This window comes from Cyrtonyx montezumae, unplaced genomic scaffold (genome assembly GCF_038088225.1).
Source record: "Cyrtonyx montezumae isolate F1298 unplaced genomic scaffold, pur_monq_1.0 scaffold_35, whole genome shotgun sequence".
NCBI classification, from domain to species: domain Eukaryota; kingdom Metazoa; phylum Chordata; class Aves; order Galliformes; family Odontophoridae; genus Cyrtonyx; species Cyrtonyx montezumae.
Window position 1 is genome coordinate 196454 of NW_027072040.1, and position 27048 is coordinate 223501.

At 49.0% G+C, this 27048-nt stretch overlaps 3 protein-coding genes across 4 annotated transcripts; 1 reads left to right on the forward strand and 2 right to left on the reverse strand.

Annotated features, from left to right (window-relative positions):
• Nucleotides 1–741: 741 nt before the first annotated feature.
• On the reverse strand, nt 742–13305 carry LOC136054260 (dual specificity protein phosphatase 22-A-like). Of its 2 annotated transcripts, XM_065745441.1 has the most exons (8): nt 13144–13305; nt 12969–13045; nt 11966–11999; nt 11667–11749; nt 9471–9520; nt 3196–3270; nt 2689–2860; nt 742–1095 (listed from the first exon to the last, which is right to left on the reverse strand). In XM_065745441.1, exons 2-8 carry the CDS (start codon nt 12987–12989, stop codon nt 913–915), a joined length of 618 nt encoding a protein of 205 aa, XP_065601513.1. In that variant the 5' UTR covers nt 12990–13045; nt 13144–13305; the 3' UTR covers nt 742–912. The 2 variants fall into 2 exon arrangements, with proteins under 2 accessions (XP_065601513.1, XP_065601514.1); XM_065745442.1 differs by lacking the exons at nt 11966–11999; nt 12969–13045.
• Nucleotides 13306–15098: 1793 nt separating this feature from the next.
• LOC136054234 (cytochrome c oxidase subunit 4 isoform 1, mitochondrial) lies at nt 15099–19188 on the reverse strand. Its single transcript, XM_065745404.1, has 5 exons — nt 19125–19188; nt 18365–18444; nt 17301–17468; nt 16103–16234; nt 15099–15365 (listed from the first exon to the last, which is right to left on the reverse strand). Exons 2-5 carry the CDS (start codon nt 18441–18443, stop codon nt 15229–15231), a joined length of 516 nt encoding a protein of 171 aa, XP_065601476.1. The 5' UTR covers nt 18444; nt 19125–19188; the 3' UTR covers nt 15099–15228.
• A 226-nt stretch (nt 19189–19414) lies between these two features.
• On the forward strand, nt 19415–26146 carry EMC8 (ER membrane protein complex subunit 8). The gene is made up of 5 exons (XM_065745417.1): nt 19415–19632; nt 23070–23146; nt 24512–24581; nt 25096–25190; nt 25295–26146. Exons 1-5 carry the CDS (start codon nt 19423–19425, stop codon nt 25452–25454), a joined length of 612 nt encoding a protein of 203 aa, XP_065601489.1. The 5' UTR covers nt 19415–19422; the 3' UTR covers nt 25455–26146.
• Nucleotides 26147–27048: the final 902 nt, after the last annotated feature.

Genomic DNA, 27048 nt, shown 5'->3' on the forward strand with positions numbered 1-27048 from the left:
CTTCACTTTGTGGGCAGCGCAGAAGGAATCGCAGCGGCAGTGCAGCATCTGTTGGGTGTAAGAGGTGCTCTTTGTGATGCTGTAATCACCGAGGGCATCCCCAGTGGTTCCCACAAGCCGGGGTGAGTTAGGGGAAATGCCACAGTCCCGGGATGCCCACAAATGAGGGGCAGGCCGTGGGATGGGTGCTGAAGCGGCAGTGTGAGGTTATCACACCTACTGCACATCTAATCTCTGCTTATCACAGATCTGCGATGACTTCCTATTGACACCAGAAACAGACTTTCTTCTCTTTTTCCTGTGCACGAGTTCCATTTTTCTGCTTCCTAAAATGATAACTGAGGCATTCAGTGCAATATCTACAAGGTTTGCCCAACTTCCCTCCAGCTCCCTTGATCAACAGCATTTATTGGCCTTTTCCACACTAATTGCCCAGGGTGCTTTCCCAGTTAACGTAGCACTTCTATATAGAGTAATAGTAGCCCATCCCTCTATCCCTGCAGCCATTCCCATGGTTTTGATCAATCCCCCCCTTCCTTGGAAGCTCAGCTCCAGCTTTGTCCCACCAGAAGGCTCCAGTACCCAGAAGTTTCCACTGAGGCAATTCCTGGAAACACTGGAATAAAGGATTGGATCCTCTCGGGGTGACCCTGAGAAGGTCTTTAATGCAGAGTGAGGTTTTGTCCCTCTGTATCTCAGTAACAATTGGGCTTTTTTTTCCCCACGCAATGGGGCTGGTGGACAAGAGGCAGCAGCAGAGCAGCCCCTGCATGACTCCAGCTGTAGGACCCGCCCCAGCCTTTGCCCCCCCCCCCCCCTTCCCACTGCAGCTGCACCCCATGAGTGCTGGGCACATCGGCTGTCATGTTTTGCAAGGCGTAGGGCCAACATCCCTGTCCAAGCAGCTGCTGCCTATCTGTCCATCCATTGGCTCCCGCTGCTGGGCAGCGGGTGGGTGGGTGCTGGGGGGCTGGTGCAGGAGCCCCCCCAGCTCCCACTTTGTTCCTTCTGTTCCTGCTGGGCCAACAAGCGCTGCAGCTCCTCCTGGTCCTGGAAGGGGTTCCTGCCGTAATCACGGCGGATCCAGGCACGGTACTGCAGGGGCAAAGCCACAAGAGGGTCCAGTGCAAAGTCCTGAGCCAATCCCAGGCACAGCACGGGCAGCTGCAGCAGCAGTCCCATTCTGCAGGAGCTTGCATGCCATGCAACAAGAGATGCAGCGTTGCACCCACACCAAACATTATCTGCATCACCGAGACGGAGAGCAGCCTTGCAGGTTGCTCACAAGGACCACAGAGCTGGCAGCAGCCCCAGCAGCTCTACTGACTTTATTTAATTCTCTTTATTTACTTTCCCCCTGCCAAGAAGCTGCTGTTGTTCCTTACAGCCGCGTTACCATAAGCAAAGCGTCCCCACGCTTTCTCCAACGCAGGGAAGGGCTGCACTCTCTGACCTCAGGCAAGTCAGCTCCTGTACCGGGAGCAAGATTGTTTGCAGAGTGCTGTGCTCACCCACTCCATTCCCAGCCCGCAGCCCAGGGCCAGCTGGCACCCAGCACAGAGCTGGAGCCAGTCCTGTGGAATTCATTCCCAACACTGCTGGGGCACATCCACACTGTGTGGGCAGGGAGGAGCAGTAATGCTGTGCACTGCTGACACCCAGAAATGGGAAACCAGCAAGCGAGGAGCAGCATTCAGAGCACCCAGCATTGCAAAATGCTTGCCAAAGGATGGAGGATGCAGAATGCAAAACCTGCAGGGTGCCAAGGAGCGAGCAGCTGACCCCCAGGGTACAGGTAGCACTGGGATGGACGTAGCTGCAGGAGGAGGAAGGGAGCTGATACAACATCCCTGGTTTATGGGGATGGCAGCTCCCTGTACCCTAGTCTCACTGTCCCACGATGGCCATAGAGCTCCAGCCTCCTGGGATCCAGTGAAGGCCAGGGGAAAGCCCGAGAGCAGCTCTGGTGTCAGCCCCCTCCTGCGGTGGGGGAAAGTCAGCTGGGCAGAGGGGATTTCCAGAGGGAATGTCTGCATTTCCCATATCCACTCCCCCAGACCTGGGATTCACCCAGCAGCCACCCACATGCAGGAAGCCCTGCTGCAGGGGTGGGAGCAGTGCTGGTTTCCTTGCTAGAAATCAGCCACTGAAAGCCAACTCTTGAGCAGTGACAGCCTGGCACAGCCATACCCCTCAAGTGACAGCATTTGTGCCAGGGCAGGGGCTGACTCTTGGGCCCATGTCACATGCAGAGGGGATTTCCTTCCAGGGATGCTGTGGGGACCAAGCATAGGGTTGCCATGCATGCCTCAAGCTGTGGCACATGGGTTACAGAGTCTGTCACCCCCGTGCATTCCCTGGTGCCAGCTCCGTGCCATTTTGCATCTCCTCCACTGTGCGCAAGCTGAAACCCTCGAGAAAACAAGAGTGCACTCACGTAACATCTAGGCACTCGTTAAATTTGTGCATGCATGCATGCAAAAAGCAAAACCCCCCCAGGTAATAAATAGCATGCACAAAGAGCTGCTTGGGCAAACAGCTGGCCCGTGCTGTCTGCAAAACTGCTGCATGCAAAACAGTCGTGCTTATCAACTTGCAAACACTGCAAATGCATCCAGAGGGGCCCTCAACTGCAGAACTCTCCTCTGTAGGCACGAGGTCACTGGCATCAGTGCATGCAGGACCCACCTCCTTCAGCAAGGTCTGCTCGTATTCCTGCAGCTGCTGCTGGAAGCCGAAGTTGGGGCTGGCGTAGGAGCGTACAGCCTTGGTGGCAGCCAGGCAGCGCTCCCAGCCCAGCTCTGTCACTGTCATCAGGTAAGCCACCAGGATGGTGCTGCTGCGGGACACCCCGGCCAGGCTGGCATGGTGCGAGGTGACAGGATGGGGGTATCGTCACCACGGGAACCCCGCAGCAGGGGACACCCATGGGGTGCTGCACTGTGGGGGCAGTGACGGTAGTGGCCTCTCCTCATCTCCTCTTCTTCTCCTCCATTGCAATTGATGCTCAACATTGAGGACACCTGTTGGGATCTCATCCCCTCTACCCAACCACATTTGTTGGGATCCCATCCCCACACCTCATCCAAGCACCTGGGACCCTCCACCTCCCCAAGCCCTCCCTCAGGTGATCCTTTTTCCCACCTTCTAGCATCAAACTGAGAAAACCCACAGGCTACCAATGGAAGCTCTTACCAGTGGACAAGGCAGCCTCCCCCACGGAGCCGGCACTCGTGGATGAATTTGATGCTCTCCTTAAAATGCTGCATCCTGGAAGGGAGAAAGGCAGCGAGGTGAGGGCAGGAAGAGCTGCCACCTCCTGGAATCATCCCCAGGGGCCAGCAAAGAGATGGTTCCCCTGCCAGAAGAAGGGACAGGCCTGTATCAGCCAGGAAGGAGAGCATTTAGGGGGATTTCCTGCTTCCCAAGGTGATGAGATGGAGCAGGGCAATGCCACCGGCCCAATGGGAGGGCAAAATTCCCCTGCTCAGCTCATCCTTATGTCAGAGCTCATCCTAAGCCATCAGGTCATCCATCATGCCACCCTGTCCCCTTCTGTGGGGGTGCCCATGGGGAGAAAGAGACAGGACACTTTGCTTCACACGTTCCTAGCAGCCTACTGCCAGAAAACAGCCACTGCCAGAGTAGAGGGAGTGCATTAACCCAAACCAGTGAGTTTTGGAGCAGAACAGGCAGGGGTGTTGCATTGGTGATTTTAATTCTCAGAAAGCACATCTCGTCTAATTCAACAATACGTGGATTTGCCATGTAATGTTTTCAAAGGTCATAGATGGAAAAAACATGTTTTCTAATAGGCTGAGTGAAGGTATAACTTCATCACACTGCAATACTGCATGTTGCTTCAAGGTTAAATATGAACAGAATTGTCATTTAAGCATCTCAAAAGCGATTGAAATGCTGAGAGAGATACTTAACAAAACATAAACACTTTCCAACAACCATGTTTTGGATGGAACTCCTGGACTGGTGTTACAATAAACAACATAATGGGTTTCTTTTTGTGGCCACATCTGACAGACATTAGATGGGTCCTTTGGTTCATTTCCAAATTTATTAGGAAGTTGAAAACACCATAGCAGAGTTACATGCAAATCATAATCAGTTTGATAAAAAGAGGTAGGAGAAGGGATCAAAAGGAATGGCATTACTGTGCAGGGAGTAGCCAGTAAGCCAGCAAAACCTGTGAAAACTCAAACCCAAGTGTGAAGTTTAACAGACCTAAAGACAACACCCACACCCACAACAACCTGAAACACGATACTATGCAACCAGAATACACAGTGTAATCAAGAGGTGTATTCAGCGTTCTAGTACGATCAAATCTTCAGCATTTGTCCCAAAACACAAATGATTAAAGTCAGCTGTCTGCCTTTCTGTGTTCAGTCAAGGTCCAACGGGGGTCTTCTGTAAAACGAAAGAGGACATCGGCTTGCCCATCTGGGGCTTGTTAATATGGTTAAGATGAGGGAATAATCCTGTGAGTGGTACTTTGGTATTCCTTTTCCCAGGCATCCCTAGCCTTCTAAGAGTATTTAACAGGTCGTTTCCTTTTGTTGTAAGTTTTCTAATGTACATCCATCCTCCTCCTCCCCACTCACTTGAGAGGGGCCAGAGCATTAAGTTTTCCTGCGGTCCTAGTGCCCGTACTGATTCCAAAGTTGGAGACACTCGGAGGTGTAGTGTCACTTCTTTCAGACTTGTTTTGGCCAGCCATTAACTAACTTCTCTAATCTGGCTGTAGGCAATCCATCCATTAGTTCTCGCGGAATGCCCTTCTGCCGGCCCAGCATCCAGAAATTATTACGTTTATGATTTCTATTTCGCCCACTTGGTTTCACTGAAAATGAGAACCTTTTAGATCTGGGGGGGTCCCGGTTAGATAGGGGAGGGGTCGAATTGGCCACTGCACGCCTCACTGCCTTTATCTCAAATTTACTGTTGGAGGAAGTCACTGGTCCATATTTTCTCCCATAGTTAATTAATTCTTGGGCAACCTCCCCCCACGTCCATACTTTATATCCTGACTGCTGATGGTTAGAGGCTGCAGCACCTTCTAACGCTGCCTGAATTCTTTCTCCCTGAGGCACAGCCTGTATTTTTCCCTGTATTTGTATACCTATAGGTTTTAATGATTCAGGAAGCCCCCTGACAAGAGGGGTCATTCTCTCAGGATCAACAGGCATCATCATAGGGGATTCATGGTGTGGCTGCAGCTGTCTATCATACATCATTTGCAGACAAGCAGCCTTTTGAACACTTTCTACTAACTGATCAACTGTCCCAGTAATGGCAAGGGGGTCTCCCCTTTCTAGAGAGTTAAGACCGCCTGCCCAATAGGCAGCTCTCTGTGTGAGGGACCAGGGAGCACGATTGTTACCAGTAGTTAAAAATACTCCTGGTCCCCAATAACCTTCAGCCTCTTTTTCGGTTAGAAGTATCTGGTCTCCACCCGTGAGGCTGACCGTCCACACGTACTCTGTTTCTGATTCTTTAGGAGAGCGGCCAAAATCTCTTTTCAATTTTGCTAGCTCAGTAGCAGAAAAAGGGGTTTCTTTAATGTTCATTTGAGGATCTAAATCCTCGCCGTTATCGTATGAATACTCAGTTTTTATTAAAGGACGCAACTGAGCTGGGGGAACTTCTAATTTGTCAATATTTGCCTTTAAACCTTGCAATTCTTCCCTTGGATAAGTTTTCTCTTGAGGTGCACTAGTATCACTAGCATCCTGACCCGTTAACACTTCCCTTAAGACCATTTGCAACAGATCAGAATTATGTTTTTCCCTTTCTAACTGCTTCTCTAGGTTTGCAATTTGATTTTGCAGAGATTTTATCAGCTCCTGACTTACTTTAACTGATTCCTGCAGTGCTTGTAAAGCTTCGCTCTCTGCTTTAAGCTGCTGGTCGCGGGATTCTATGGCTGCAACCAGAGCTGAACCCAATACCGCACAAATAAATGCCTTTCCTTTCCCAGCTCGAGTACGAGCGTTCTTTGGCAGAACATTAATACGGTCTGAAACACTCTGCAAGTTATGCCAGTTCTGCTGTGCCCACTCTGCCCCTGTTAACGAGGGTCTGGCACCGTGCTTTTCTAAAAGGTCAAATAATACATCTTCACCTTTCATTGTGACTACACTGTCACTCATTTTTCAATGTGCAGAAAAATCTACACGTAGAAAGAGGGAGGGAACAGTATCCAAAATTTCGAGTCAAACAAATGCAATCGCTCAAATCACTCCTCTGTTTACTGAGAGGAGCATGCAAAAGTCAAAGAAGATCAAAGAAAATGCCAATACGTAAATCGCTTCTCACTTCCCTGTGAAACCACACAGAGAAAAAAAAAACTTCAAACCCCACACCTAAGTTAGGAGGAACCCTTACATTTCGAGAATGCACAGTAATCTTCACGGGACTCAAAATTACTTCCCGAGAGACATACACACAAACAGTTCCAAAGACACAGTTAAGTTTCAGTATGCGGAGTGATTCTTTCTGGAGAGGCACTCACATCAAAAATATCACTCCGGGCAACTCCAGAAGGTACACACATCAGCTATACCTGGAAGGCAATACTCTCACTGTCGGGTATCCTGCCGACTACGCCATTAAAAATGTCACGCTCCAATATAAAGGAGGGAGATGAGGTTCTTTATATGTATACGTATACCCGAGGGCGAGATTAAGACACAACGGGTCAAAGGTTAGCCCAACCAGTTTATTACAAATACTAGTTGCTTAGGGATATGGGGAAGGGAAGGTGTGCGATAGAAAAGAGATGAAAAGCAAGGAGACTTGGCAGAAAGCAAGAGAGATATAATCACCACCGTGGATCCAGCGAGGTTCGTAGTAGGTCCGTTGATCTCAGGAACCTGTCTGGTCACCGCGGGGGATGGGAGATGGCAGCAAGCAGGCCTCAGGGTCCGTCCTAAGTCTCTTCAGGAGCTCTCTTCAAAGATTTCTTCTTTGGGAGTTCTTCTCCAAAATCCTTAGTTCAGTGAAGGCCTTTTATCCCCATTTCTCAGGAGTTTATTTGTGTGTGACATGTCTGGCCCAACAGATAAGCCAGCAGCGGATGTTGCCTTCCTTGCCATGCAGGAGCATCGTCTTTGTGGTGGTAAGCTTCTCCAAGCTGTACTCCCACGGAAAAGACTATTTGCACCTATTCCTGCTTATCTTTACAACTATAAGCAGAGACAATGGCACCATAACACCCATCCAGATAACCGGCAGTTATCAGTCAGAGTCTTGTCACCAGAAAAGGCCTTACGAAGCAAACTTTGAGCCAAAGGAAAACAGTTTCTGTCTTTCACAGGTGTGAGGCTTTTTGGCTGCTCTACTGCAATGCAGCATGGTACTTTACTGAAGCACCCACCTTTCTGAAAGCATTGAAGACCTAGAGGTGGAAAAGAGGCTAAAATGACTCAGTACACACTGATGAGATCAAGGTCCATACGAGGGTTACACGTGCTCCAGTGCCACCCATCTCTCCTGTTTATCGCTACTGAACTGTAAGCATCTCCCAGAGTTCACTGAGAGCTGTTTGTTCGGCTCTTCAGCAAATATTCACAATGATCTCTGCCCATCCCTGCTCACCACGGGGGAGTTTTGAAGTAGAAAATCTGCTCCTGGGTAACTTGGGGCCGTGCCCAGGCTGACCGCGGACTTGCTGACCCAAAGCCTGGCACACAGCCCTGGATTCCTCAGAGGGAGGAGGAGTGGAGGTGGCCCCACACAGCCTCCATCCCACTGCTGGGTCCCAAACTTCCTCTGCTCCGCGTGACCGGGCTGGGCCAGCCCCATGCAGCCTTCCTGCTTTCTCAGAAGCTCAGGCAGATGATGTCACTGAGATATTCCCCTCAACATCCTCCTGAGATGAGGAGCCCAACCTGAGCAAAATCATCATCCCAAAGTTCCCCTCCCTCCTGTCTGCCCAGCAGGGATACTGTGAATCCTTCCATGCAAGCACGGGGCTCAGGTGCCTTCTAAGAATCCAACCAAAGGCATATTCAGAAATTGCAGTTCTGTGAGGAGTTTTAGGAGTTCTGCAGCCCAAAACCCCAAGAAGAGAAAGATGTGGGGATTCTTTGAAGCCGTAGTCATGCTAAGAATATTTTGTCTCTTGGCCCTGGAGGGAGATGTCAATCCACCACCAGTGGAGCTTCTCCTGTTGGGAAATATGGACTTTTCTATACTGCCTACACAATGCACAACGCTCCAAGCTCTCCTAGTCCCACACCTCTTCTACATCACATCACTGGAACCAACAGCACTGAACCTTTGTCATGACGATGTGTCTGTGCGTCTTCCCTCACTGAGCTGTCCATCCATCCTCACTTGTGTTTCTTCCCAAGGCAGCCAGCTAGAGGGAACGCCTCCAAGTTGCATCCCATAGGAGTGGTAACACAGAGAGCCAGTGAGGCCCTGAGTCACAAACATCTCTGTAGGACACTAAGTTCACCAGGATTGTGAAATCCATGACTTAAACTGGCAAGCAGAAAATAGTTCCTTGAATAAGTCTTCCTTCCGGCAGCCAGCCTTGTCCTTCTTTATTTTCCCCTTTCAGTAGATGTGCCACAAATGCAAAGAAACAAGAGGAGGGGAAAAAAAATAAACCAAAGAACTCCCTTCTTGCTGAGGCAGAGCTTTCTTGTAAAGCTTCTCTTTCCGCTCAGCAAGAGCGTGAGCAAGCAGAATCATGCCCACAGAGCAGAGTTTCTCCCAAGGATGCTGCAAACAGAAACCCCCACCGATGGAGCTTGGTACAGCCATTGCACGTGAACCTTTTGCCCTTTTAGGGATGGACTGGCAAGAAAAATTCCCAGAAGTCACCCGTTTTCTGGTTATATTGAATGGTTCTTGGGTGCCCACTGCCCAAAGCAAGGGATGATGTGAACCACGGGTACAATCAGCGCCACATCCATCAGCCCCACCATCACCTCTCTCCAGACTCATGATGCTCTCATCGTCCTTAAAGGCCTTATATGTCCAGTGTCTATGTTCTGTACAGGGGAAAAATTATCACTAGGGAGCTGCTTTGGCAGGAGAGTTGGACTAGATGATCTCTAGAGGTCCCTTCCAACCCCTAAAATTCTGTGTGATTTTGATAAATATCCAATTTCCCCTCCCAAGAAAGCAGTCTGGAAGGCCAATACAAATCACTGTTTGTCTGCACCAATGACTCTTGCTCCAGTTTAGAGCTCTGCCCGGTAGAACAATTCTGAAATTTGATGGAAAATTGAATTTACTGACCGCAAACACACAGAGAAACAGATGTTAGGCCATGCAAACACTATTAACTGCCTTAAAATGAGCCACAGCTTTCATCAGACTCAACGACATGGAGTTTTGGCAGTGCAAAATGAATATTCATTCTGAGAAATTTAGTCTTGTACCAACCGCCAGCCACCAAAACGCTACCATGGGAGGCAAAGGGAGCACAGGGGACTTACAGGTTTTGACTGGAGGAATCCGAGGCCGAGATACAGAGGTAAGTCATGCCCTGAAATAAAGAGGTAGCTGTGGTAGTAAGATACCCTCAAGGATCACAAAGCCTCCCGTTTTCTCTTTCCCTTCTCCATGACCCTTCGACTAGGTGCTTCTAGGGATAAGGCCCCACTCTAAAATGGGATATTCCAGAGCACCCTGGGCAGAGATGGGATTGCTCCGACCATTTCCCACTGTTTCAGGGGCACCACAGCCTTCCAACCCCTGTCCCCATCCCTGTCCATGCTCTGGTGACAGCCATGCCCCATCAGGGCAACACGTGCGGGCACACAGTCATGAAGTCACTCTCAACAATGAGTTATTTCCTCCCGGTTCTTTTAATACACCAGAAATCATCCTGCCTCATGTTGGCGTAGGTCAGATTACACTTTCTTTAAAGCATCGCTTCCTCGATCCTCCCCATTCCGAGCTAAAATTAAACCCTTTTCATCTGAGGAATATTTTTTTGTTTGTTTTTTAATTGTTTTCTCAGCAAAATGGGTGGAAATCTTGCCAGACAGAGCTGACACAGCCAAGCACAGCGCACCAGGGCTTGCCCCATCTCTATCCACCTCCCTATAGCACCTCTGCCCAAAGCCACTCTTGCTTCCCTTCATGAAAAGGGTTGGAAAAAGTCAGTTATTCCAAGGGAACAGAAAAGGGAAGGAGCAGAGCTGGATGGATGCGGCCATCGTGGGGACATTTCCACACTGGAAAGACCCACATTGCTAGAAGTACGTTGGGCTTCCCCAAACATCTCTCCTCCATCCCATTGCCTTTCCCTGGCCCTATCCCTGCACTGAACCCACAGCCCCCAGTGGGATGGGGATGATATGGGGGATTTGCCATGGAGGGGTGGAGTCACTGTACCTGAAAGCATTCAGGAGTCATGGAGATGTGGCAGTTAAGGACATGGTTAGCAGGCATGGTGGGATGGGTTGGGGAGGGATCGTAGAGGTCTTTTTCAACCTTAAGGGTACTGTGATATGACAGCCCCAGCCTGACCCTATCCATACAGTTGCTTGGCACATTCCTCATCCAGAGCCCAGTAAACCACCACTCTCTGGTAAGTGGGATACAATGGGACCACTTTGCTGGGACATGGGGTCAAGCAAGAACTCATAGGATGACTTCCAATTGGGATGAGCTATGACGCATTGCAGTTTCCCAGCACCTGGATGAGCGAGGAAACCCACCAAGCTGGGAAAGCCAACGTGCCAGTGGTAGCACTCAGAGCCCAGCTGGTCCCCAGCTGGCTTCCCCTTCCCCGCAGGACCATGTGCCACCATCCCATCCCCTCAGGGAGGGAAGCTGGGCTGCATGCATGGGAACGCTGCTGGGGTTTGCGGTCCCCGGTCAGGGGCCGTGATTGACACATTGCTCAACCCACCATGCTTTTCCTGTTCCCCTTTCCACCAGCCCTGTATGCTGCTGTGGGCTGCAAGCTGTCTAGGCAGGCTGCTGCCCATATGGCCGTGCCCCACGCCTCAGCTGCTGCCCCTTCCCTGAACAAACCAGCCCTTTGCTCCCTTCCTTCTTTTTTTTCCCAGCTTTCATTACTCAATGTCTTTGCAGAGCAGACACCCCCTTTCACCATCACCTCCCAGAGGACAAGAGCAGCCCTACATTTGTAGGGGCGGGGGGGGGAGAAGCCATCAGGTGTCACTCCCAGTAGTGACACAGCACTGTGCCACTGCGGGGACTTTGAGGACAAGGAATAGGGTAGAACTGCCTCCTGTGCACCTCCTCCACCTCGGAATTTGGGGGATTCCAGCATTTTAAGGATTCTTCAGTACTCATTTTCAAACCCAACGCCAGAATCAGGGATCACAGTGACAACAGGGGGATGGAGGCTCGTCTCGGGTGGGGCGGTCCTGGGTGGAGCGTCCTCAGGCTCCGCAGGGGCTGCCCCACGTGGAGGTGAGCAGGAAAAGCCCCCCCCCAAACCCCATCCTGAGCACCGGGGTTAGATGCAGCTCCGGCAGTGCCGTGCGTGGGGCTCCGCTGCCCTCTCGTGGCCCCTTCCTGAGGCAGCACCGTGGGTCGGATCCCCTCAGCCTCCATCGCTACAACCTCCCCCGAGGAGTCCCTCTGTGCACCCCCAGCCACCCCCCTCCCAGCATCGGATGCCATCGCGGCATCGCCCGGTGTCCTACACTCACCTCCAGCACCGGCTTGGCCCCATTGTGCACGGAGAGGATGTGGGTCACACCGTGCTTCTGCAGGCTATCCCTGTCTTCCGAGTCTGCAAGCAGGACCAGCTCCAGCAAACACTTACAGATAACCCCCCCCCCCCCATCCCCATCCCACCATCTCCCACCCTATGGGATGAGCACACTCAAATCCAGTGGTACATGGCTAACCCCAGTGGCCCATCAGCTCCCAGGATGGACAAACCCATTTTTGCAGCCATCTCAGAATACAGAAGACCCCTCTTGCCAGGCAGTGTTCCCATACTCACCTCGGATGTTCCCCAGGTAGAGCCCTGTGACCACCTGCAAGGTGGCAAAAGGCAAAGTTGTTCTGTTGGACACCTCGTCCCCTTTGCCTCCCAAGCCCCCAACCCAAAGATGCTTCTGCATCACTCAGGAGCATCACCAGTGTTTACAGAACCAGGGTCCCTGGAGAAAACACTCCCAGCTACAGATAAACCGAGCTGCTAATTAATGAAGCATCTTCATTAACAAACAGCAGAGGCTGTTTCCACTCAAAACACACTGCCCGTGCTGGATGCCAAACCAAACCCCTCCAGGAGTGCAGAGCTTGGGAAAACTCAGCACAGTGATGGATTGGGGCTGACTGCCATGCACTCGGGTGCAAGCGTGCATCCACCAACCAGAGCCCAACCTGCGTTTGGCTGTTCTATAGCAACCACCCTTGCAAATGGTTCCAAAGGTCACCTCTGTCGCCCAGGGATCGATGGCTTGTCCATAAGTTTGTTGGGCACTGTGCACAACAAACCCAATGAGCAGCACATGGGGGTATTTCTCACCCTGGGTGGGGGGACATCACGAAGAAGGATGTTGTGCTCATGAGGAGCCCATCCTGAGCCTCAGGCTGTGCTCCGAGATAGATGGATGGAGAGAAATCATTGCCTTATGTTACCCAGAGGAGCAATAAAGCAGCTCAGAGCAGCTCTAATTTATCCCAAGTGCTGCACTGCCACTGTCCCAGTGTCTAATTTTAACCCGGATATTGCATGCAGCAGTGGTTATTTAAGGATACAGACATCGATCCCTCTGCCAGCCCTGAGCACCAACCCCAGCACAACCCCACTGCCCATTTACATTGTACAGACACATCCCCATGAGGGCAAATGGGGGGAGCTTCTGTGCACACCTCTGGGACCCCCAGTCAGTCCTGAAGGGGCTCACACCATCGTGGCTATACCACCAAAGGACAAGCTCCAAAAGCCAGCTGCCAACTACTGAACACCCCCAGGCACTCAGCTCAGCCCTCTGTACCTTGCTCATTCCACTCCCCATGGCTCTCCTCTCCCTGAGGGTCAGGATTTAGGCAGGCTCTCAGTATCTGGGGCTATCTGCAAGAAAACACCCAGCAATCCCACAGAGAAGGTGAGTGCTGCTTCCTCCCCCCGCCCCGGGGCATGCAGAGCCCCAGCAAACTCAGCGCACTCACCAGCTCCGTGTTGTCAGAGGAAGGGGATGGGGACAGCGACTGCTATAGGGCTGGGGAGGATGAAATGAAGATCTGAGGCTCAGGTTTCCCTTCTGGGCTCTCTGGCTCACCAGGCATCACTGTCCTAAATCAAGACACCACCTCACCAAGGTGGCATGGAGAGGGGGGGACATCCCAGTGCCTTTCCACGCTGCTTTGGGGCCAGGTTTCGTGCTGGGCTGTCATTCCAGCACATGCCCCCAAACCTCCATTTCCACAGCAGATCTGTCTTGCCACTTTTCCAGCCCCCTCACAGACCGATCCTGTTAGCCTGGCAGAGAGAAAGGAGAGGAGAAAACAAACAAGCAACAAAGCAAACTGCTCTCAGTGAAACCCCTGCAATCACCATGAGTCTGCAACCCACAGCGAGATGAAGTTAAGGTGCCAAGAGAGCCCAACCCGAGCCAGCAGACGTCTCCCAGCAGGCAGGATCAATTCCCACACTCCATTTGAGATGCTTTCTACAGGTGCCGAACCAGCGCTGACACAGAAAACAGCAGTGCAGCCTCAGGATGACACTTGAAGGCATTTGAAGCTGTGTTTGTTATCGTGCCATTGCCGGGTTGGTTGCAGACATCACAGTTCTGCTGTCAGCTTTACCACTGTGATGAAGCCAGCTCTGCTGCAGGCACCCCAATGTGCTTTGTAACACACTTCGCTGCACTCTGGAGACAAACATTTTGTGTAAGCAGGAAGGGGAGCTCGTCGCTTCGTGCCTGCTGAATCATCTCACCTTAAAACCTTCCCCAAAGCTGCAAGGGAAAGACTGGCCAGCTCCCAGCACGTCAGGCTGCGAGCAGCAGCAGGGACTCCCCGGGCTTTCCAGCAGCCAAATGGATGGAAAAACAAGAGTCTTGTAGGCAGGAAACAAATTAATTGAAGGCAAAGCTTGTTTTAGTAGTTTTGATCTTTGGAGGGCTGCTTTAAAAGCAAAAACTGGGGTTTGCCTGGAGGAAGCCTAGGATGTGCATTAGTGGGTAGTAGCCCAAGGGAAAACAACACTTGGCAACTACAGACAGAGCGAAGCAAATACAGGCACCAGACTTTGTAGCTCGGGCTCTAGAAAACTTAAGCCACATCTGAGCTCTGAACCAGAACTTGTTCAGAACACTGCCTTCAGATCTGGGTAGCTCCCACGAAGCGTGGCATCTCTTTCCCTCCCCTCTGAACATGCTGCATGAAGGGCAAGGCAAGAAACACCTCCTGGATTTGCAACTAAACCCCGAACGGCAACGGGTACTTCTCTCTCTTCTCTCTCTTCGTCACTTGAGCCTGCACAAAACAGTCAGGTGAGGTCTGCAGCCTGCTCACACTGCTGAGATGGAAAAAAAAGGCAGCTGAGAACAATACAGAGCCAAGTCCACTTGACAAGGACAAGGGAAGCAGCACTCTTCCCCACCACATACCCTATGTGCTTCGATTCAGCACTGCTGCCTTTTGGAGCACTGATGTGCTATTTTTGGAGCTGAGTTATGGGACACTGAGCCTCCCCAGGAGCTGGGATTTGCTTACCTTACATGTAGTTCAGACCACTGCGACTCCTGGCTGTGTCCCAGAAACAGTGCCTTAAAGAGGAGTTGAAATAAAAGGTAGTGCAGCTCCTAAGCAGCTATTCCTGTGCCAGAACAGTAGGATGGCTGTCCTCAACACTCAACAATCCCCACTGCAGGGCTAGGTGAAATTTCACCCCTTCAATTTCAAAGGCAATAAATACATACAAAAAAAAAAAAATCAAACTTCCCAGACTACATTTCACCTTCTGTATCCCCCCAACAAGAAATAGAAGCGTTTCATTCCCCTGAACTGCTGTCTACATAACAATTGTGACAAGGATATGTGGAAGAAAACCTGCCCCTCGACCTGCACTACCAATTACCATTGCCACAGAACTCAGCTGAAGGCCAATAACACGAAACTTTCAAGTTAACCAGATGTTTATTTTCATCTATTTAGGTGGAGAGATTGTTCCAGTACATAAGCAACGAGGTCACGCACAGGTGATGGAATCATTTCATATTCAAGCAGAGCAGGTTCCACTGAGTTGCTTCATTTCTTCCACTCGTTCTTCTCATAATCCCACTGGGAAGAGATGCCCTCCACGGGATTGATTCGCATGTCCAACATTCTCTTTGTCTGCATTGCCAGCCACTCATCAGAGAAGGTGTGGGGAACAGGGCCGTACACTGCAATAGAAAACAGAGCAGAACAACACTAAATTAACAAGTTGGGAACTGAGGTACGCGTTCTGCTTATAAAAAGCTTTTCCCCTCAAAGCAAACAGTGCTGATCCTACGTGCACCATCACATGTTCAAACCTAAGCTCCCCAAATCAAACTTCTGAAGCATTCAGCTCAGCAGAATCTGGAGTTGACTCTCAAGGAGTTTCACTCATCAGCAAGGCCTGTACCAAGACAGCAGCCCTCTCCTAACTTTCACCACAAGCAGATGAAGCCTCAAGATGGGAGAGCAGCTCACTCAGCTGCATGCTTTGCCTCGTGGCAGCTGGAGGGCTCCCCCGAGGTAGGATGTTTAGCTGGGAAGGAAGCCAAGCATGGCAGAAACCCAAATGCTTAGAACTGAGAAGGCAGCAAGTTTTTGCAACAGCAGGTTTCACAGAGAGGGAGAGCTCTGGGATCATCAGTGCACTGCTATTCTTTCCCCTCCCTTTCCTCCAAAACTCTCTCTGGGAACTTTACCTCTCAATCAACCTTCTGAAAACGTATGCCACGTACCTGCTTACATCCACTGAGTCACAACTCCAGCAAGGAGTTTGGAGTAGCTAAAAACAGCAACTGCCTTGTGGTCACCAGGATGGCTGCTCCATGCAGAGCTTTAGACAGAGCAATTCAGGGAGGATTTTCTGCTTTTGCACCTCACTGATCTCTCAGATGAGGGGGGAACACCATGCAGTTCTACTTACTAAACATTTTCTGCCAAATGAGGATGAGGCCAGATATGCCAAGGAAGAAGAGCACTCCACCGATGACCGTCTTCCACTCATTTGTCCCTTTGTTCATTTCTGCATAGGTCTCATTGAATTTGATACGGTACACTGAAAAATGAAAACAACCACTGAGCATCAAATAATTCATTTTTACTTTTCCTGCAACTTGCAGGCAATGCATCACTTGCTAGAGGCAAGCCAAGGCCTAAAGCTGTCTGAAATGGAAGAGATGTTCAAATACCTTAGCCGGCCTCCTCCACACCAAGACCAATGCACTTGTGCCAAAGCAAATGAGCTGCATTTCACCTTCCCCTCATGAGTAAAGACAACATTACTCTCCATTTTATGTGTGATTGTAAAGCTGTGCAAAGGTTGCATAATAGGACCAAGAGAAGAAGTAACAGCTTTCCTTCCCTCCCTCCAATTCCCAGTATTACTATTTACCATAAAGCTCCTTAACACAAAGAGCTTGAATGGGAATGCTTGCATTTAAAAGGCTTCTCACAGCTCTGCCAACAAGGCCCACATCTCATGGAGCTCAGAACAGCATTTGATTTGAGAAGTGCGTATGAATATTTGAGAGGGTTTTACACCTTCCTGCTCTGACAGTGTACTCTTTGCAGAGCCCATAAAACAGTTTCTCACTTGCACAACACAATGGCTGTTATGAAGATGACAGTTTCAGCTGCAAGTCAAAACACCTGCTTGGCACTCTAGCTGAAATTTGGTGATGCCAAGGTCAATAACAGTAAAATATACAGGGCTCGGTTTAGTCAACTTTACTAATTGAATACTGTTACAACCAATATTCCAGCTTGTTGACAACAGATTGGAATCAGCAAGTGGCTTTCTTCTTCGCTGAGCCTGACCCACTGTTAACTAAATTCCTTCTGTCAAATGCACTGCACGACCTCAGGCACATAACAGACACCAATACTGAACTGTCTGTAATAGCAGTAAGAACACAAGCCACTCATCTCCACTTGTGCTCCACCACAGTTAACAGAGCTCTCTCGTGGCTCAAGTCTCTGCCTATAGATCCACTCACTAAAGCAGGGCTTAGCAGCAGCCCAGAGCCACCTTCCTGAAATGTCTTTCTACTAAGTCATCAGTAATGACCATGCAACAGAGTAGGTCTCATTATTGCTAGCTGTAAGGTCACTCAGAGGCTTACATTCAACTTTCTCATCAACAGACAAAGCGGTCCAAGAAGCCTTTTCCTTTTCCTTCAGAGCCTTCTGCTGAGCAGAGAGTTCCTTTACAAAGGCTGCTTCTGGCAGGGGAACATCACGACGATCAACGTATGCTGGATGGCTGAAATCCTCTGCTTTGACAACACCAGCTGTGTTTGGGCACAGAAAAGACAAACTCAAGCTTCTGATTCCTGCACAAACATCTCTGAATGGTTACAATACAAACAAAAGGCCAACAGTGCAGTTAAAATATGATGTCAGTTAAGTAACCTTGGGGAAAAAAAAAAAGACTTCTGGCCAAAGCCTTCATCACAGAAGATGACAGATGAGAGAAACTACTCAAAATGGGTCCAATTTTTTTAGAATAAAAGAATAAAGTAGCTATGATTCTATGGATCTAGTCAACAGGTAATATCCAAAATAGCTTTGAACTACTAATCTCCAAGCCAAGCCTGTTTCTAGCTGTCATAATGATTCCCTTTCCAATACACAGAAGCCCTCTGTGCTTTTCCATCCCAGACATCACCTGGACCTCTGCTCCTCATCAGTAGTTAACCCCATTGGCACCTCTGCAATGCCATCTGCTGGGACAGGTGCTGCTCCTGCCACCAGGCTGAGAAACCAGCCTTGCCAAGCTCTCTATCTGTATCCTTCCTTACCCATGCCTGAGCTGCAGCAGGCACACTCCATCTGGAAACATTATAGAAAAAGCAATCTCTGCATGAACATGCAATGCCAAAGTGCTGTCTCCAGCAAATAAAATCACAGACTCAGAATTACTGAGCCATTCTGTACCTCATGCCAAACTTTTGGAGAAGCTCTGTGTTATTTGTGTCCTAGGGCTGTAATGTAATTAGCAATTACATCACTAATATACCCAACAACATTATTAACCATTGCAATTCCCTTGCTATTGGGAACCAGTCTGTAGCTGGGATAAAAGTTCTCCTCCTCAGCTTTAAGGATCCTAATAGTTGCATTTGGAATCCTTCCTCTCACATGCCACTTCTACTGTTCTTACTAAAATTGAAGCAGTGCCACCTACCATGCCCGTGTGCCCTCACACAGATGGAGGTGGAAAGGGCTCTTCTCCCAATGAGGCTGAACGCTCTTGAAGCCAACATCCTGCCAGGACAGAACAACAACAGGTAAATTGATCACTGACAAGTGAAGACAACAAATGCATGAAACGTTAATAATACACCCCTCAGTGTAACTGCCTATGGGCTTCCTGCCTATGGGCTTCTACTCTGAAGGACAAGGCTCCAGGCTTTGCAGCAGCATCAAGCAGCAAAGCTGTGCAACGCATCCCTTTTCCCAGCAGCATCTGCGCAGTGCTCAGTTCAGCCATACAAGATGCTCTCAGCAGCAAAGTGCTGGTGGCAGGGAGCCCCAGGCCACGCCTAGCAGCGCTTCACAGAGCAGTGAAGCTCCAGCAGCAGACGCCCAACAGCTGCTTCTAAAGACGCCCCCTTCTCCAGGGTGTGGATTTCAGCACAAAACCCAATAGACCCCACACAGCACCACCGAGCCGGAGGCGAGGCCCCCGCCCTTGAACTGCTGCTCAATCCCCGCTGCGGCGGCGATACCGCGTGACATGGCATCATATCGCCGATATGACGTCATCACACAACACCGACATCCCTTCGATCGGCGCGGGGCGACCCCCAGCGCGTGGGCACCGGGACGAGGCCGACGCAGCAGCGGCGACGAGCGGTGCCTCACGTACCCCCCAACATCCCGAGTGCCCCCTAGGCCCTCCCGGTGCCCCCTAGGCCCTCCCCGCGGCCTCGCAGCCCGACGACCTGCCGACCGTCCTCTACGCCGGGCTTCCACCGGAAGGAGCCGCCGACCGGAAACACAGCACACGCCGGAACTCCGCACAGGAGAACGAGAGGAGCGCCGGGGTGTACTCTCCCTCCGCCGCAGGGGCTGATGGGATGCGGGAGGACCGCGGGAGTCGGGTTTTGCGACAGCGCGGCGGGCGCGCTTTACGGCAGGCGGCGGGCTGGGGGACGGCGGCGGGCGCGCTTTACGGCAGGCGGTGAGCTGACGGGAAGCGGCGGGATCTGAGGAAGCGTTGTGCTTGGCGGGACCGTCACGATGAAGCTGACCACCCAGGCCTACTGCAAGATGGTGCTGCACGGTGCCAAGTACCCGCACTGCGCCGTGAATGGGCTGCTGGTGGCCGAGCGGCCGCCGGGGAGCCGGGGCCGGGAGCAGGCCGGGCCTCCTTCGCTGTTCGTCGACTGCATCCCGCTGTTTCACGGTACCCTGGCGCTGGCGCCTATGCTGGAGGTGGCCCTCACGTTGGTACGGTCTTGGCTGGGGTGTCAGAGGGCTGGGGGGGGACGCTGAAGCCTGGGAGGGAAAATGATGGGATGTAGGGCAGCCAGGCCTATGCTGCTGGTAGCTAAATGTGTGAGAGAACTGAGTTGCTGTAGTAGAAAAAGCCCTGATCTGCTCTTACATCTGCAGATCTGTTTGGTTTTGGCTTACTCTCTCTGTGCAGGGAATCTGATGCTTTTGTTGTGGTGTTATGCTGGGAAAAATCCCTGAGAAAGGGCTGTGTTCTGCAGCAGAAAGGGCTTTTCCATCTTTACATTTAAGCAGCATCGCCTCACTGGACAAGGGCACACTTACATCAAAGCAAGAGCATGTAGATGTACATAAATGTATGTTTCTGAATTCATTTTGTCACACTTCCCATTTATAGCAGCTTTCCCTCTTTCACCTTCTGTGCCAGAGCCTGACTGCTTTCTGAGAATAAATTGTCCTTAATATCTAACCTGAACCTCCCCTGGCACTGCTCTTCCATCAGCATCAGCTCTCCCCATGTTGCAGTTTTCAGCCTCAGCCCATGAGTCACAAAGAACAGGAGCTGTCTCAAATTGTGGCTCCTTTCTTCCTGGAGCTTTAGGACAGTTCCTTTGTCAACAGCAGGAGCCAAAAGGAATGAAATGTGTTTGGATTTCATCTCAGTGGGGATTTGTGGTGGGCTGGTGCTGGTTGTGTGAAGCTGGAAGTGGGGAAATGCTTCGGTGCCTTTACTTTAGGCATCATCCCCACACAGCTGAGGTCTGTGCATGATTTATGCTGCAGGTTTTCTTACCCATTTTGAGACATGTTGTTATTAGCTGTAGAAAACTCATACCTCATTGATACCTTTAGGAATAACTACGTTTTGATTCACTTCCTGGCTTAGACATTTCCCTTGGTTTAACAGGTTGCTTCATCAAAAAAGACGTATTTGTAAATAAATTATTGCTTTCTCCAAGTGCAGCTATGACCAGAAAATGTTATGATGTTTTTGGATGTGACTCAATACCATCTTAAAACACTGGAATGAAGGCATGGTCTGGGTCCTGGCCATAGTGGTTTACCATATGGCTTTGGAGCATACCAAGGCTGGCAGTCTTGAATAGATCTGTGCTATACACACTCATGCAGGAGTAACTCAGCAGCATATGCTGCTGGTGTAATCATTTTCTGCTGTCTCCACTTGCCATTTTTCTCTGTTATTTCCTGGGAAAATGCAGTAATTCTGCTTGTAAATGGTTTAACGTGGGGCTCGTCTTCACCTTTTTGAACTGGTATAATTTGCTTGTCCTGTAGGAACAAACAATTGCAAGTTTCTAATGAAGTGCAGAATAAGGTACATGGTGTGTATGGGATCTGTGGAGGGTTTGTCTTTAAATAATTCTTTCTACACAATTTGTGGCAGTGAACCTTTACATGCTGTAGGCCTTCAGTGTAGATCTTGCTGGGTAGGATCAGATCATTAGGAATTAAACCCCATTTCTTGCAACATCTGAAATACATTACCACATCTTCATATGAAATCATTATGGAACCACAGAAATGGGACGGCCTGAGGTGTTTGCTTATTGTTTTTGATACTAAAAGTCAAAGATGGGGAACCCTTTGGTATTTCCCACATTAATTAGGACTTGATAAAATGTGTTGCAGTTTGCAGTCACATTTGATGACTCCTGTGATGTTTGGCAGCCTTGAAACAGCATTTGAAAGGAGCCCAGGGCCTTTTGCTCCCTTTCTTTATTTAAACAATAAAATGTCAATAAATGCTGGCACAGCAGCTATGAAAGTGGGCTCTTGTCTTTGTAATGCTGAGGAGGAGGGCTCTCTTGCCTGTTCTGTGCCATGTAACACGTGACTGCTGAATAAACCAGTGAGATTAGCATAGCTGGAAGTCAGTGTTTGTAACTAAGAGCCCCTGTTCCTAAAGGATTGAGAAGCTGTGGCACGTTTTGGTGGGACCTGGTTCTCTTCCAGGTCAGTTGCTGCTATTGGTCAAGTGTGTGTGTTGCTGATGTAGAATCAGATCTGTGAGTTTGATCTGCTCATATCTGACCCGAGTTCTCTTACATCAGTGGGAGAAGTAGGCTCCAGATGTGATCTGAACGTAACAGAGCACGGGGTGCACCTGCACACAGACTGGTAGCTGCTGCAAATTGCAAGTGGTGCTTTAGAGCAGTCTGGGTATAAAAGAGCCAGCAGAAATAGCTTGTACTAAACACCTGTGGTGGCAGCACTGCAGGTGGAAATGCAGCTGTAAGTCCAGGAGGGTTTTGGGAGGGTTTAGTTTGGGGCTTTTATTCCAGAAGCAGTTTTTAACTACCACGTAGGGAACTGAGAACTCAAAAAGTCGTCATTTTGAAGGCAGCAAAAGCTACCGTGGGGCTCAGGTCTTTAATTTTTAAAACAATGAATTGTTGGTATTACTGTTGTAATTTTTTACGTTTTCACATCTGGGCTCCTGGCTTTAATGCCAGGCTTTCACCCCCCTACCAATTAAAACCATCACTCTAAACCCTCAAAACGGGTTCGTAATTGAAACAGCAGCTGACCCCTCCTCTCTTTAGCCACGTAAATCCGTGTCATCCCTTGCAGAGGAGGGATTATTCGTGTGGCTTTTTTGTTTATGCAGTCTGATACTGTAATTACTGCTAAAAATGAGATTGATTTGGCTCAGGGGACACCATGGGTCAGCATCCGATACGTTTTTGGAATCCATTTTAATAGAGCTGTTGAGGTTTGTTTTTTTAATGCGTGCTCTCCAGGGACAACAAAAGAAAATTCTAGCTGCTTTCCCTGTTTCAGATGTTCCTCTGCATTATCCTGGCTGGTTTCCTCATGGAAAAACCCTTGTAGGTGAAAAACTCTTAGCGAAAAGCAAAAGCCTTTTTGTAACAGAGGGGGTTGGAAAAAGTGCGAAGCGCCGCCATCTTTTTCTGCCTCGTGTTTTTACCTTTCACTTCAAGCTTCATTTGCTAATTAGCTAAATAATGCTTACACTCTAACCTGGAGATGTTGCACGGGAGGTGAAATCAGCAGTGTGTTTGTGAAGTGGCACTGCAGTCACGTGGCTGCACACCTGAAGTCCCTCTGCCAAGTGAATGCTGACGCATTCTGCCCCCGTGGCAGTGGGTAGGAGCCGTGCTCCTATCCCAGGCAGCCAGCCCTGTCACTCGAATTTGGGGCAAGCTGTGACTGAGACAGCTCCTTGCACTTTTGCTCCATTTGGTTAATGCTTTCCATCATCCCCCAAATGTTCAGTTCTGGTTCCCTGTCCTAGTTCGGCCGATAAACCCACGCCTGTATGCACGCACACAAATATGTATATTTAAAGAAGCAACTGGCAAAGGCATTGTAATGCTTCACTTGTTGTTTTCTTCACAGACAAACACGGGGTTTCCTTTTCAGCTTAATTGTTCCAATTACTTTTTCAGATTGACTCTTGGTGCAAGGAGAATAGCTACGTGATAGCTGGATATTACCAGGCAAATGAACGCGTGAAAGATGCCAGGTGTGTTGGTGCAATATTTCCTTCTGTTTGCTCTTTTCTGTTGTACTTTGTACTCTGCCAACAAAAATCATCCACATAAATGGTGCGTGTTGATTCACTTTGACAACTGTCATCTGGTTTCGTATTGTCTTCGTGGTGCGGGTGGGTATGGCCTTTGTTCAGGTGCAGAAACCTCAGGCTTTCCAGAATCACTCTTCTTTAGTGGATGCTATAAAAGGCCTGTATTTGAATGACTGCCAGCCAGTTTAATTACAGTTGTCAGGGATATAGCCAAAATTTGCAGGCGTGTTTGCCTGTGCTGTAAATATCTTACGAGCTCAAGTGACTCTAAATAGCTGTTGGAAAGTCTTTTAGAAGTGACCTAACTGGTACCAGTAAAACTGCTTAATTGGCACCGAGTTTTACTGAAGGGAGTTCTGACATGGTGAAGGGTCACTTTTGAAATGTGGGGTGATGCCAGTCAAGCAGAGATCCTTTCCTCTTATTGCTTTCCCTAGGAATGGTCTTGAGTTGTTTCTTTCCCCTCCCCCTGTTAGCTAATTCAAATTGTGAAATTAAAAGCAAAGAGGCCTTTGATGCATATATCACCTATTTTTCCCCTATATGTGTTGGACAAATCTGGTATCAAGTCTGTTGAGGTTATATCATAACTCATTTGAAGTTTCATGCTGTGCTCTAGTTAGTTTGCTAGTGCTTATCTTACAGACTCAAGTCTATTTGTAGGTAGTACTTGGGGATTGCTTGGGTACCTAACAGAGACACAGGCATTGCCTTTTCCCTACAAGGGGAACAGAGGTATTTTGAAGGAGAAGATGCAGCTTGTCTGTTCCTGTTGTGGTTTGAAAGACTGTCGTGGGCTTGTTTCTCCCAACCCCAGTCTTCATTTCTGAAGATAACTCTGGCACCGTGCAGAGATTGCAATCTTTGAAACGGAGCAAAGGTTTCCCTTTAGAAGAAGCCTGGTTCTGTAGAGCAGCTGGGCAGGGAGTGAGCTCAGACACAGAGTGGGAAGCACTCAGATGGAGTTGCTTCGTAAAACACCTGCCAGGGCAAAGGCAGCTGTGGTTCTTGGTCTGGCAGAAGGAGGTAGAAGGCCACAGCACCTTGGTTCTGCATGCAAGTTATGGTTATGCAGTGAGTGTTTTGCACTCAGAATGCACTGCCTAAGCACAGACCATGTGCTGAAGGGAGGGGGTGGGCCTTTCTTGGCTTTCTGTTTTCAACAAGTGTAACGTCAACATGGTGCCTTGTTCCTGTTTGTAAGCAAGCTCTGCAGTTTTCACATCTCTTTGAGCGTATTTCCTGCTGTTTTAAGCTGAGGTGTCGCAGTCCAAGTAACACAATTCTTTTTACCTTCTGCTGCAGTCCAACGCAGGTTGCTGAGAAGGTGGCTTCCCGAATTGCAGAGGGCTTTAACGATACAGCACTCATAATGGTAAACAACTTCATTTTTCCTCTTCGCATCATCAATGCTATGACCACGATACCAGGCTAACTACTTAAATGCCATTCTCTGGATCTTGGATAGTGAGTTAACCAATTTGCTCTTTCCCTACATGCCCTGGGGAGGAGATGTAGGCAGTGTAGTTCATTGGAGCTGGCTGTGGTTGGCTTGGAGGAAGTGGGGACCTTCTCTATTTGGAGGTTTGAACAAAGGCAGTGCAATCACTGTGGTGGACTCTTTTCTGTGGCTCCAGTTCTCTTCTCATATGCAATCATAGAACGGTTTGGGTTGGAAGAGACCTTTAAGATTGTATATGAAACAGATGAAGCTTTGAGTTCTTGCCAACAGTGTTGTTGGCTTAAACATGGAGAAGTTGTCTCGTGTGAAGGTAGAACAGTGGGTGGATTGGCATAACGTGTCCAGTTAGGAAGTTTTTCTTTTAATTTCATCTCTTTACTTGGGATTTGGAGAAGGCTAAGATGGTTTTGTTTCTGTTGCACACCAGGTGGATAACACCAGGTTCACAATGGAGTGCTTAGAACCTGCCATCCACGTGTACGAGCTTCACGAGAACAAGTGGAGGTGCAAAGACCCACACATGTGAGCAAACGTCAGAGCTTATTCATCTGAATGGCCCGTGGTGGAGGAGGTGATGGAGTTTTCCTTTGTGATCCTCATTAATTCTTGGTTATCTTACTTCCTAGTGATTTTTGTGAAGATTGGAGTGAAGCTCAGAGAATCGCTGCGTCTCTCTTGGACAGCAAGTCCTACGAAACGCTCGTGGATTTTGATAACCACCTGGATGATATCCGGAACGACTGGACAAACCCAGAGATCAACAAAGCTGTCCTCCACCTGTGTTAGAGGGGCTCCTACTGACTCACTCACGGGCGTTCCCGCTGCGTACTGAAGATACAAAGATGATATTTTTGAATGTCAATAGAACAACATTCAGTACCTGGTGTGGAGAGCTGGTGGATTAAGAGTGGCACGTCACGTTGCCAAGGGTGCTGTGTCCATAAGCTGTTGAATCCCTCCCGTGAGGTTCATTCCAAGAACTGCACACTGCCAGTTCCAGCTGTCCCCGTGGATGCCTTCCCAGTTGCAGTGAATGTTGCTATTCCTTCAAAACCAGAACTACTCCTGCTTATTCCCACTGTTGATATCACAAAGTTTTGACTAAGCTTTTGTACTCTAGAGAGAATAATTTTTAAAGATTTATGAAAATAGCTTTCAAGAAAAAAATATAATAATAGTAATCAGTTTTGTCCTCAGATGAGGTATTTTGAGGTCAAATGTATAAACAAAATCTAAGGTTTACTGTTTCAGGGTTTTTTTGGCCTGCCTGGAAATGGCCTTTGATCACTGCAGCAAACTGCTGAAGATGATGTGCCGTGCTCATGTGTCACCTGATTTGCAGTGGTTTTGCATGACACAGCTACAGAAAATGAGTTAAAGCTGTATTCCCAAATGCTACAGTCATTTCTGCTGTCCCTGGACATACAACCATAGTTACTGCCTGGCAAAGCTGAACACAGAGTAAAATCGGATCCTCACTTAGTGTGATTGGTTTTATTTGTTTGATTTGATCTAAAGTCTGGAATAATGATTTTGAATGGAAGTTCTAAAACAGTTTTAAGACTACAAAAGGAGAGAGTAAATTACAGTATTACTTCTATGCAGTTTGTTTTTCTGCCTGTCTTTTGAAGGGCTCTGATTTTCAGCTGGTATTCATTTAAGCAAGCCTGAAATGTGTTTGAGTTGAAGGTAAATATCAGTGTGTGTGTATCAAGGAGGCCAGATGACACTTTTGCTCAGCTTTTATCCATCTTTCTAATTCTTGTTTGTTTCTAAGAGTAAGTTCAGCAGGCAGTGAGGAAGCTTTGTGATGGTTTCTTCCTCCTTGTGATGGAGATGGAGGTTTGAACTCGGTGGCTGTGTTTGCCTGCCTGCAGTGCAGTAGTAAGGTGCAATGGGCTTTGCAGGAGGCATTGGCATGTAGTCAGCAGTCTTTCCAAATCACGAGTTGGATATGCTGGCAGGAATGGAAAATGTTTTAACTTGTTGAGTGAGATAGCTCACAAGCAGCCAGATGAATGTGTTTTGGTGCTTTAAATACAGCCACAACTGTACTGAAAATATTGAAACAACAAATCCTGGGAGCAGCGGTGGTCCAGCAGCGTTTGAAGCCCTGCAGATCACTTTGCAGGAAGAGGACTTTCCTTTGCAAACATCTCATGGAGTCTGCCCCAATGTTCCAGCAACAGGTGCTGCCCTAGCAAGACACCTAGCTATGTGAGATGGTTAACCAACACTGCAGTGTAAGCTGAGCCACAGGAAATCCATTTCTCTTCCTCAGTAACTAGATGTTATAATCAAGCTCTGATTGTCTGTATGCTAATACAGGCTAATCTTGCTCCCCCTTCGCCCTCTTAAGGCAAAGCAAAATGTGTATCAT

Bases quoted from the DNA above. Each gene is read 5' to 3' on its own strand.
- LOC136054234 (XM_065745404.1), bottom strand. From the start codon at position 18,443: ATGTTGGCTTCAAGAGCGTTCAGCCTCATTGGGAGAAGAGCCCTTTCC. The intron at 17,469-18,364 runs GTAGGTGGCACT...GCCCAAACACAG, and splicing joins TGTGAGGGCACACGGGCATG to CTGGTGTTGTCAAAGCAGAG. The intron at 16,235-17,300 runs GTAAGCCTCTGA...TTCATTTTTCAG, and splicing joins TGTTGATGAGAAAGTTGAAT to TGTACCGTATCAAATTCAAT.
- EMC8 (XM_065745417.1), top strand. From the start codon at position 19,423: ATGAAGCTGACCACCCAGGCCTACTGCAAGATGGTGCTGCACGGTGCC. The intron at 19,633-23,069 runs GTACGGTCTTGG...TTACTTTTTCAG, and splicing joins TGGAGGTGGCCCTCACGTTG to ATTGACTCTTGGTGCAAGGA. The intron at 23,147-24,511 runs GTGTGTTGGTGC...CTTCTGCTGCAG, and splicing joins GAACGCGTGAAAGATGCCAG to TCCAACGCAGGTTGCTGAGA.
- LOC136054260 (XM_065745441.1), bottom strand. From the start codon at position 12,989: ATGGGGAGTGGAATGAGCAAG. The intron at 12,000-12,968 runs GTACAGAGGGCT...GCCACCTTGCAG, and splicing joins TGGGGAGTGGAATGAGCAAG to GTGGTCACAGGGCTCTACCT. The intron at 11,750-11,965 runs GTGAGTATGGGA...TCCTGCTTGCAG, and splicing joins CTACCTGGGGAACATCCGAG to ACTCGGAAGACAGGGATAGC.